At 33.8% G+C, this 13,577-nt stretch overlaps 1 protein-coding gene across 1 annotated transcript; it reads right to left on the bottom strand.

The window, feature by feature from the left end:
- Positions 1-8,748: 8,748 nt before the first annotated feature.
- LOC119604706 (DNA repair endonuclease XPF) lies at positions 8,749-13,110 on the bottom strand. The gene is given in 9 exon segments (XM_037957492.1): positions 8,749-8,973; positions 9,037-9,171; positions 9,173-9,550; positions 9,851-10,099; positions 10,161-11,035; positions 11,198-11,352; positions 11,412-12,008; positions 12,525-12,686; positions 12,762-13,110. Coding segments are annotated over 9 exon segments (3,006 nt in total). The 5' UTR covers positions 12,992-13,110.
- Between the last annotated feature and the right edge of the window lie 467 nt (positions 13,111-13,577).

Here is a 13,577-nt window from a genome sequence, read left to right as displayed (position 1 = left end):
GACTAGACTATAGACTAGACTATAGACTAGACTATAGACTAGACTATAGACTAGACTATAGACTAGACTATAGACTAGACTATAGACTAGACTATAGACTAGACTATAGAATAGACTATAGACTAGACTATAGACTAATAGACTATAGACTAGACTATAGACTAGACTATAGACTAGACTATAGACTAGACTATAGACTAGACTATAGACTACACTATAGACTAGACTATAGACTAGACTATAGACTAGACTATAGACTAGACTATAGACTAGACTATAGACTAGACTATAGACTAGACTATAGACTAGACTATAGACTAGACTATAGACTAGACTATAGACTAGACTATAGACTAGACTATAGACTAGACTATAGACTAGACTATAGACTAGACTATAGACTAGACTATAGACTAGACTATAGACTAGACTATAGACTAGACTATAGACTAGACTATAGACTAGACTATAGACTAGACTATACTAGACTATAGACTAGACTATAGACTAGACTATAGACTAGACTATAGACTAGACTATAGACTAGACTATAGACTAGACTATAGACTAGATAGACTAGACTATAGACTAGACTATAGACTAGACTATAGACTAGACTATAGACTAGACTAAGACTAGACTATAGACTAGACTATAGACTAGACTATAGACTAGACTATAGACTAGACTATAGACTAGACTAAGACTAGACTATAGACTAGACTATAGACTAGACTATAGACTAGACTATATACTAGACTATAGATAGACTATAGACTATAGACTAGACTATAGACTAGACTATAGACTAGACTATAGACTAGACTATAGACTAGACTATAGACTAGACTATAGACTAGACTATAGACTAGACTATAGACTAGACTATAGACTAGACTATATACCATAGACTAGCCTATAGACTAGACTAGAGACTAGACTATAGACTAGACTAGACTATACACTAGACTATAGACTAGACTATACACTAGACTATAGACTAGACTATAGACTAGACTATAGACTAGACTATATACTAGACTATAGACTAGACTATTGACTAGACTATAGACTAGACTATAGACGAGACTATAGACTAGACTATAGACTAGTCTATAGACTATACTATAGACTAGACTATAGACTAGACTATAGACTAGACTATAGACTAGACTATAGATAGACTATAGACTAGACTATAGACTAGACTATAGACTAGACTATAGACTAGACTATAGACTAGACTATAGACTAGACTATAGACTAGACTATAGACTAGACTATAGACTAGACTTTAGACTAGACTATAGACTAGACTATGACTAGACTATAGACTAGACTCTAGACTAGACTATAGACTAGACTATAGACTAGACTATAGACTAGACTATAGACTAGACTATAGACTAGACTATAGACTAGACTATAGACTAGACTATAGACTAGACTATAGACTAGACTATAGACTAGACTATAGACTAGACTATAGACTAGACTATAGACTAGACTATAGACTAGACTATAGACTAGACTATAGACTAGACTATAGACTAGACTATAGACTAGACTATAGACTAGACTATAGACTAGACTATAGATAGACTATAGACTAGACTATAGACTAGACTATAGACTAGACTATAGACTAGACTATAGACTAGACTATAGACTAGACTATAGACTAGACTATAGACTAGACTAGACTAGACTATAGACTAGACTATAGACTAGACTATAGACTAGACTATAGACTAGACTATAGACTAGACTATAGACTAGACTATAGACTAGACTATAGACTAGACTATAGACTAGACTATAGACTAGACTATAGACTAGACTATAGACTAGACTATAGACTAGACTATAGACTAGACTATAGACTAGACTATAGACTAGACTATAGACTAGACTATAGACTAGACTATAGACTAGACTAGACTAGACTATAGACTAGACTAGACTAGACTAGACTAGACTAGACTAGACTAGACTAGACTAGACTAGACTAGACTAGACTAGACTAGACTAGACTAGACTAGACTAGACTATACTAGACTATAGACTAGACTAGACTATAGACTAGACTAGACTATAGACTAGACTAGACTATAGAATAGACTATAGACTAGACTATAGACTAGACTATAGACTAGACTATAGACTAGACTATAGACTAGACTATAGACTAGACTATAGACTAGACTATAGACTAGACTATAGATTAGACTATAGACTAGACTATAGACTAGACTATAGACTAGACTATAGACTAGACTATAGACTAGACTATAGACTAGACTATAGACTAGACCATAGACTAGACTATAGACTAGACTAGAGAGACTATAGACTAGACTATAGACTAGACTATAGACTAGACTATAGACTAGACTATAGACTAGACTATAGACTAGACTAGACTAGACTATAGACTAGACTATAGACTAGACTATAGACTAGACTATAGACTAGACTATAGACTAGACTATAGACTAGACTATAGACTAGACTATAGACTAGACTATAGACTAGACTATAGACTAGACTAGACTAGACTATAGACTAGACTATAGACTAGACTATAGACTAGACTATAGACTAGACTATAGACTAGACTATAGACTAGACTATAGACTAGACTATAGACTAGACTATAGACTAGACTATAGACTAGACTATAGACTAGACTATAGACTAGACTATAGACTAGACTATAGACTAGACTATAGACTAGACTATAGACTAGACTATAGACTAGACTATAGACTAGACTATAGACTAGACTATAGACTAGACTATAGACTAGACTATAGACTAGACTATAGACTAGACTATAGACTAGACTATAGACTAGACTATGGACTAGACTATAGACTAGACTATAGACTAGACTATAGACTAGACTATAGACTAGACTATAGACTAGACTAGACTAGACTAGACTAGACTAGACTATAGACTAGACTATAGACTAGACTATAGACTAGACTATAGACTAGACTATAGACTAGACTAGACTAGACTAGACTAGACTAGACTAGACTAGACTATAGACTATAGACTATAGACTATAGACTAGACTATAGACTAGACTATAGACTAGACTATAGACTAGACTATATATAGTATAGACTAGCCTACAGACTAGACTATAGACTAGACTATAGACTAGACTATAGACTAGACTATAGACTAGACTATAGACTAGACTATAGACTAGACTATAGACTAGACTATAGACTAGACTATAGACTAGACTATAGACTAGACTATAGACTAGACTATAGACTAGACTATAGACTAGACTATAGACTAGACTATAGACTAGACTATAGACTAGACTATAGACTAGACTATAGACTAGACTATAGACTAGACTATAGACTAGACTATAGACTAGACTATAGACTAGACTATAGACTAGACTATAGACTAGACTATAGACTAGACTATAGACTAGACTATAGACTAGACTATAGACTAGACTATAGACTAGACTATAGACTAGACTATAGACTAGACTATAGACTAGACTATAGACTAGACTATAGACTAGACTATAGACTAGACTATAGACTAGACTATAGACTAGACTATAGACTAGACTATAGACTAGACTATAGACTAGACTATAGACTAGACTATAGACTAGACTATAGACTAGACTATAGACTAGACTATAGACTAGACTATAGACTAGACTATAGACTAGACTATAGACTAGACTATAGACTAGACTATAGACTAGACTATAGACTAGACTATAGACTAGACTATAGACTAGACTATAGACTAGACTATAGACTAGACTATAGACTAGACTATAGACTAGACTATAGACTAGACTATAGACTAGACTATAGACTAGACTATAGACTAGACTATAGACTAGACTATAGACTAGACTATAGACTAGACTATAGACTAGACTATAGACTAGACTATAGACTAGACTATAGACTAGACTATAGACTAGAGACTAGACTAGACTATAGACTAGACTATAGACTAGACTATAGACTAGACTATAGACTAGACTATAGACTAGACTATAGACTAGACTATAGACTAGACTATAGACTAGACTATAGACTAGACTATAGACTAGACTATAGACTAGACTATGACTAGACTATAGACTAGACTATAGACTAGACTATAGACTAGACTATAGACTAGACTATAGACTAGACTATAGACTGGACTATAGACCAGACTATGGACTAGACTATAGACTAGACTATAGACTAGACTATAGACTAGACTATAGACTAGACTATAGACTAGACTATAGACTAGACTATAGACTAGACTATAGACTAGACTATAGACTAGACTATAGACTAGACTATAGACTACACTATAGACTAGACTATCGACTACACTATAGACTAGACTATAGACTAGACTATAGACTAGACTATAGACTAGACTATACACTAGACTAGACTATAGACTAGACTATACGACTATAGACTAGACTATAGACTAGACTATAGACTAGACTATAGACTAGACTATAGACTAGATTATAGACTAGACTATAGACTAGACTATAGACTAGACTATAGACTAGACTATAGACTAGACTATAGACTAGACTATAGACTAGACTATAGACTAGACTATAGACTAGACTATAGACTAGACTATAGACTAGACTATAGACTAGACTATAGACTAGACTATAGACTAGACTATAGACTAGACTATAGACTAGACTAGACTAGACTATAGAGACTATAGACTAGACTATAGACTAGACTATAGACTAGACTATAGACTAGACTATAGACTAGACTACAGACTAGACTATAGACTAGACTATAGACTAGACTATAGACTAGACTATAGACTAGACTACAGACTAGACTATAGACTAGACTATAGACTAGACTATAGACTAGACTATAGACTAGACTATAGACTAGACTATAGACTAGACTACAGACTAGACTATAGACTAGACTATAGACTAGACTATAGACTAGACTATAGACTAGACTACAGACTAGACTATAGACTAGACTATAGACTAGACTATAGACTAGACTATAGACTAGACTACAGACTAGACTATAGACTAGACTATAGACTAGACTATAGACTAGACTATAGACTAGACTATAGACTAGACTATAGACTAGACTATAGACTAGACTACAGACTAGACTATAGACTAGACTATAGACTAGACTATAGACTAGACTATAGACTAGACTATAGACTAGACTATAGACTAGACTATAGACTAGACTATAGACTAGACTATAGACTAGACTATAGACTAGACTATAGACTAGACTATAGACTAGACTATAGACTAGACTATAGACTAGACTATAGACTAGACTATAGACTAGACTATAGACTAGACTATAGACTAGACTATAGACTAGACTATAGACTAGACTATAGACTAGACTATAGACTAGACTATAGACTAGACAATAGACTTACTATAGACTAGACTATAGACTAGACTATAGACTAGACTATAGACTAGACTATAGACTAGACTATAGACTAGACTATAGACTAGACTATAGACTAGACTATAGACTAGACTATAGACTAGACTATAGACTAGACTATAGACTAGACTATAGACTAGACTATAGACTAGACTATAGACTAGACTAGACTATAGACTAGACTATAGACTAGACTTATAGACTAGACTATAACTAGACTATGACTAGACTATAGAACTAGACTATAGACTAGAACTATAGACTAGACTATAGACTAGACTATAGACTAGACTATAGACTAGACTATAGCTAGACTATAGATAGACTATGACTGACTAAGACTAGACTAAGACTATATAGAACTAGACTATAGACTAGAATATAGACTAGACCTATAGACTAGACTATAGACTAGGACTATAGACTAGACTAAGACTAGACTATAGACTAGCTATAGCTACTATAGACTAGACTAGACTAGACAGATATAGACTAGACTATAGACTAGACTATAGACTAGACTAGAGTATAGACTAGACTATAGACTAGACTATAGACTAGACTATAGACCAGCCTATAGACTAGACTATAGACTAGACTATAGACTAGACTATAGACTAGACTATAGACTAGACTATAGACCAGACTATAGACTAGACTATAGACTAGACTAGACTATAGACTAGACTGACTATAGACTAGACTAGATAGACTAGACTAGACTAGACTAGACTAGACTAGCAGACGAGACTAGACTAGACTAGACTAGACTAGACTAGACTAGACTAGACTAGACTAGACTAGACTAGACTAGACTAGACTAGACTAGACTAGACTAGACTATAGACTAGATTAGACTATAGACTAGACTAGACTAGACTAGACTAGACTAGACTAGACTAGACTAGACTATAGACTAGACTATAGACTAGACTAGACTAGACTAGACTAGACTAGACTAGACTAGACTATAGACTAGATTAGACTATAGACTATAGACTATAGACTGGACTAGACTATAGACTAGACTAGACTATATACTAGACTAGACTGTAGACTAGACTATAGACTAGACTATAAACTAGACTATAGACTAGACTATAGACTAGACTATAGACTAGACTATAGACTAGACTATGGACTAGACTATGGACTAGACTATAGACTAGACTAGACTAGACTAGACTAGACTAGACTAGACTAGACTAGACTAGACTAGACTATAGACTAGACTATAGACTAGACTATAGACTAGACTATAGACTAGACTATAGACTAGACTATAGACTAGACTATAGACTAGACTATAGACTAGACTATAGAATAGACTATGGACTAGACTATAGACTAGACTATAGACTAGACTATAGACTAGACTATAGACTAGACTATAGACTAGACTATAGACTAGACTATAGACTAGACTATAGACTAGACTATAGACTAGACTATAGACTAGACTATAAGACTATAGACTAGACTATAGACTAGACTATGGACTAGACTATGGACTAGACTATAGACTAGACTAGACTAGACTAGACTAGACTATAGACTAGACTATAGACTAGACTATAGACTAGACTATAGACTAGACTATAGACTAGACTATAGACTAGACTATAGACTAGACTATAGACTAGACTATAGACTAGACTATAGACTAGACTATGGACTAGACTATAGACTAGACTAGACTAGACTATAGACTAGAGACTAGACTATAGACTAGACTATAGACTAGACTATACACTAGACTATACACTAGACTATAGACTATAGACTAGACTATATACTATAGACTAGCCTATAGACTAGACTATAGACTAGACTTTAGACTAGACTATAGACTAGACTATAGACTAGACTATAGACTAGACTATAGACTAGTCTATAGACTATACTATAGACTAGACTATAGACTAGACTATAGACTAGACTATAGACTAGAGTATAGACTAGACTATAGACTAGACTATAGACTAGACTATAGACTAGACTATAGACTAGACTATAGACTAGACTATAGACTAGACTATAGACTAGACTATAGACTAGACTATAGACTAGACTATAGACTAGACTATATACTAGACTATATACTAGACTATAAACTAGACTATAGACTAGACTATGGACTAGACTATGGACTAGACTATAGACTAGACTATGGACTAGACTATAGACTAGACTATAGACTAGACAATAGACTAGACTATAGACTAGACTATGGGCTAGACTAAAAACTAGACTATAAACTAGACTAGAGACTAGTCTATAGATTATTAACTAGACTATAGCTAATACTGTAGGCTAGGCTATAAATTCTTTATACTTTAGTCCAGACTATAAACTGGCTTATAGTTCAAACTTTAGCCTAGACTATAGACCAGATTATGCTGCCTAAGCTCATCTAAAATTACGGTAATAGCTAAATTATTCCAGAAGTTTTATTCATTTCATTTGCCTTCTCTTTTTATAAAAATTTCTGAAACCCTTTGCTTTCATTTGCTGCAATTAACTTAAATACATATTTCGCATGTCTTCATACCGTTTACCTTTCCCTGTCTATCTCCCAATCTTTCACTCACTTCGTTTGTGTGTGTGTAATACAAATTACATTTGATTTTCATTTGGGGACCGAAAAGGAATTTATTTAGTTTTCCACTAAAACAATGTTAAATGTACTTGTTTTGTAATACTCTTTTGTTGTTGCTTTCACTTTGTTTGCAAAAGTATTTAAAATTAGTTTCGAACTTCATGTACAGTAGGGAGTATATGTGTTGTTGTAAGGCGGAAAAGAAGTTTTTGTTATAGTTTGCCCACATGCTCCCCCAGAGGTATGTTTTAAGAGTTAATTTCAAAATTAAGTTTGAAGGTGTATATGTTTGGAGAGTTTAACTGTAGAAAATAGGAAAAATTGGGAGAGAGAGAAACAAGTTTTTAAATTAAACTTATGGAAGATCAACTTAATGAAGATGGAAGAAATGTTCTTGGTTGTAATGCTCGGGTCCTTTATTTCTTCCTGATTTACAAACCACCATCTCCCCAAAAATAGCCCCTGGTTTTAAATAAATGACTCAATTAAAATTCTAATTTGTTTTGTAGTTGTGATTTTGTGGGATTTCATTTTGTGGTTTTAAATGATTATTTTCAATTGGAGAGGGGAGGGGAAGAATCTACAGCATATACTAGCAACAACAAAACCTTTATTTCCTTTTTTAAAGTCCAAATAAAAACTAATTTTAGATTTTGATAATAAATTTTTATTTTAATTTCTAAATTTACGCAGAGCACCTCCCCGGCCCGCTAGAGAGGAAGTAGCAGCAGCTGCCGCTCCACGACGAAAACGTGAATGTGTGCCAAATTGTTTGCCAGCAGCCAACATGGCAGCAGAACCAGATATCTCATCCTTTTCGGGTAAGTGAGCCACATGTAAAATATCCCACAATAATTTGCCATTTTCTTGGGAGTCCAGCAAAGTGGAAAGTTCAGCCTTTAAAGAGAGAATTTAAAACAAAATCAACAATAAATTAAACCAAAAACCGGAACCACATACCTGAGTTTTCTTTAACAACTCCTTTAAATTACCACCATGCCTCATTAGTTTATGAACATTACGCGTATTAACACCCGGTAGACGTAAGAGGAAATCATAAATATTAGCATTAAATTTCAATTCATCATAGGCCCCCCGAATCATCACCACCCAAAGCAGCTGCCTGTTTTGGATCCGGTTCAGGTTTACCTAATTTCAGCTCTTCAAATAACTGAGCCGTTGCATAAGGACTGGGCGACCAAATGAGCCGCAGTTTTGGAAAATGTAACGTTAAAAGTTGTAATTTTTGTACTATATCGGCATTGGTGGAGCTGGTGTTCTGTGAGAGCATATATTTACCCTGCAAATGAAAGGGTTTATTCTGATCGAATTCAATGAGAAGTATGGGTTTGGCATAATAACGTTGCATTTGTATGCATTGATTGTATAGGCGGCCCGAGTTAAGAGAACCGATTAAATCGGAAATGGATTTACGTTCGACACAGATTTCGGGAGTTAAAATATAATCACCGATCTGAAAGATAAATTGAACAGAGTTAAACAATTTATATATAACTTTAGTCTAGTCAATAATCAAGAATATAGACTACTCGATAGTCAATACTATAGACTAGACAATTGTTCGGACTAAAGACTAGCCGATAGACCTGATTATAAACTTGTCGATAGTCCAGACTAGTCGACAATCCAGACTATATATTGGTCAATAGTTCAGACTTTAGACCAGTCGATAGTCCAGATTATAGACTAGTCGATATTCCAGACATTAGACTACTCGATTGTCGAAATCGAAAAAAAAAAACTTTGGACTTACCGATATCGTTACGGGAACCACTTCTATACCCCTTTTATGTATAAGACAGGGCAAATCGGAACGAAATTCACGCATGTCCACAATAACCCGAGGATTAACTTCAGCTTCAGCTTGTTTGCAAGTTTCCTGACCGCCAGCCTTACGACTTTGGGCATTAGCAGTTTCAATAGCCTCTGGGTCTTTATATGATTTAAATAATATAAAAGCCTCATCGGTTTTGCCATCCTGATACTCGGGTATAACCATTTTCTATAAAACGATCAAAAAAACATGTAATAAATTACAAATATATTATCGCTCTTAAACTTACACTTTTAGTATCAATAATCAGCTCAAAAGCCTGCTTTTCTCTTCTCAAACTCGTTAGATACGATTGTTCCTCGACCGTGCGGGCATGTATTAAAAAGAACACCTTCATACGATCCTTAGCGGCACGACGTTGGCGAGCTTCATAGATTTCCAATTGTCGGATGGCAGTCACATTACAATGATACATTATCACATACTGAGGAGTAATCTCATCTAAAATTCTCTCCAAAGCCATTGACCCCTCCTTTTCGGTCTTGAAAGTTTGTAAACATATTAAAGGTTGTTTGCGTGCTGTTATGGCAGCTGTTATATCTAGATTTTCCATTTCGGGAAAAGGTTCAAATATGGAATTATCCACAGTGGCATCGGCTCCATTACCACTGTCATTTAACAGCGATAAATCCGTATCATCAAATTGTGTTTGGGTCATGGTGAGCATATAACTTTCTTGAAAATAATTAGCTTCTGCATCATCCATATCCTGAGTTAAAAGTTGAGTTAGTTCATCGATTTGCTGGGGATTTTCTGGATCATCCATTTCAGATGATTTATCTGATTTACCGGATTTTTGTGAACTTTTCATTTGATGTTGCGTTAAGGTCATTTCCAATTCTTTGCCCGTTTGTATTTTTTCAAATGTTTTACCCAATTTTCCTATGGGAATTTGTTGACGCATAGCGGTATAGAGTAGAAAACGTTCTCCACTTTGTGTTAAAAACTGTTTGAGTTGATAACACGACCTGGTGTCTTGGCACAATATCAAAACTTTAGGTGGATCATAACAATCTGGCTTGGTACGTTTCATGTCACCGGGTATTTCCACTTTAAGGATTTCACTTAAATACTTCCATTTAGGACAGGGTTCAGGTTCAAATTCTAAAGAAAAGAAAATGTTTAAAAAAAAGCACCAAATACTTCCAAGAATTTCAAATATTATTGAAAAACTGCCTGAACAGAACGGCTACTTTATTGAGTACAAAAATTAATTGTGGTTGTCAAACCTAAAAGAGAATTGGAAAAATTAGTAACTCTACTTACCACCTTGTCCATTGTATACTCTTTCCTTGGATAGTTTAAAAATCTGTTCAGCTGAATCCAATAAAGTCCAACCTGAATTGCTTAGAGCATATTCGGTAGTGCGATAGCGTTTCATTAAAGCATAAGCACTCACAGCATCATTATACATAGTGGATCTAAAAATGAAATCAATATATACTTTAAATTAGTTATTCCCAAATACTATTTTACTTACATCATTAAATTTCTTAAAATCTTCAAATCGGCTACTATCAATTTTGTTTGCGAATTCAACTGATGCCATATACAATCCAATTGCGCTTGCAAAATCTTATGAAATTTTTTCGTAACACAATTTTCCACTGTTATCTCTTCCATATCCACTGTACGATTAATACGTTTTATTTCACGCACCAAATAGTTCATAATATCCAATATATGTGATTGTATTAATTTCATTTTTTCCGTTAACGGTACATGTAACTCTATGGTTTGTGCTTCGTAGGGTTTTAATGAAGCCTGTATGGTAGCATGAAATCTAGGCCATATAAATAGTTCTTTAACAAATAAATTGCGCATAACACGTTCAATGTGTCCGTAGCCAATAGTAAAGGCTTCGGCGCTACTAGAGAAAGCTTTAATGAAACCAGTTTTATTGCGTTGTCGGTAGAGACGTAAGGCGAAGGCTTCCTGACACGATTCAATAATGGTATGAGCTCGCAATACAATAATACCGGTTATAAGTTCTATTGGTATACGATTTTTTAAGAGATCAACTACTAAAATACGTGTGGTAATGAATTGTATGCCGCCTTCGAGGTAGACACGTTCTCTGGGAATAAAAAAATTATAATTAAGGTTAAGATTAGTCCAGAAAATACTCTGGATTAAAATATATAAATAGAGTTGTCTATAGTCCATAGTATAGACTAGTCAGTTTATAGTCCAGTATAGACTATTCTATACAGATTATAGAGTAGCCTTTTTTCCCTGAGTATAGACTAGTCTATAGTCCAGAGTATAAACTATTCTATAGTCCAAAGTATAGACTATTCTATAGTCCAGAGTATTGACTAGTCTATAGTCCATTCTATAGTCCAGAGTATAGAGTAGTCTTTAGTCCAGAGTATAGACTTATCTATTGACCAGAGTATAGACTAGAATATAGTTCAGAGTTTAGACCAGTCTATAGTCCTGAGTTTCGTTTATAGTATAGCCCGAAGTATAGACTATTCTATAGTCTAGAGTATAGACTATTCTATAGTTCAGAGTATAAACTATTCCATAGTCCAGAGTATAGACTAGAGTATAAACTAATCTTCTACAGACTAATCTAGAGTTAACTCACCTTTCTGTTGCGGTATTGGCCACTTCATGCAAATATTTCTTTTCCAACCTATTCTTATAATACTCTTCTTCCCAATCGGAATTATTTATAACCAATATTAGATTACCAGCATCGCTGTAAACTTTTAATATATTCAACACCACACGCTCATAACTTAGGCCCCTAAAGGAATAGATATCACAAGAATAATTGCAAATTTTCAATAACAAAAATCTCAACTTTTCCACAAAAACCTACTTGGCACACACCATCAGAGCATCTGCATGTACCATATCCAAGAACATTTGTTTCTCATAATCCAGTAAAACAACATCCTTGCGCATTAAATATTCCTCGGCGGTAACAATATTAGCCAAATCCTGATCTTCTTGCTTTTCTCTAGCTTCAGCGGCTTGTTTACTGCAGGAAGGTTGTTCATCTTCTGCATTAGTATTTGTGGGTAATGATGAATTATCTAAATTTTCCATTTATTGTATGATTTTTATAATTTAATACTTTTTTTGTGGCAAATTTCTTGTTTGTTTGTGAAAACCGGCAAAAATTTTGTTTTGTTTACTTTTTTTCGAACAGCTGTTTAGAGGGGTTGTGTTTTTGTTGATAAGTACTGTATAAATAAATTGTTTGTTGACATTTTGATTTGTATGTGGTTGGTGTCTTTGCTTAGGGTTGTATTTTGCTAGAGTTGTAGTAGGAGTAATTATTATTTAATAAAATTTTAAGGTATATTGTTGGATATTAAAAAAAAAATGGTAAAAAATTAATATTTTATAAACTATAAGAATTTTGTTATGAAATATAATGATTTAATAAAATTTTAAATAACTAAATGTTTAATTTAAAGAATATTCTTGGGACGTTTTGGTATTAAATACCAAAATAAAAAAGTATTATCTTTAAAAATTTAGCTTCAAATTTATTAAACAAAGAAAAATAAATTATTTAATTTTTTTATATAAATGAGTAATTTTTGATTAAATAGCACAGTGGAATAGCCAAACATAAATTAACATGTACGATATTTTTAAAGAATTTAAAACAAAACTATAGACTAGT

This window comes from Lucilia sericata, unplaced genomic scaffold, assembly GCF_015586225.1.
Source record: "Lucilia sericata isolate MDLA Ls3-8-SP2 unplaced genomic scaffold, ASM1558622v1 Contig000419F_arrow, whole genome shotgun sequence".
Taxonomy (NCBI): Eukaryota; Metazoa; Arthropoda; class Insecta; order Diptera; family Calliphoridae; genus Lucilia; species Lucilia sericata.
The sequence above is the reverse complement of the archived record's forward strand: the minus strand, read 5'-3'. Positions and strand labels throughout refer to the sequence as shown.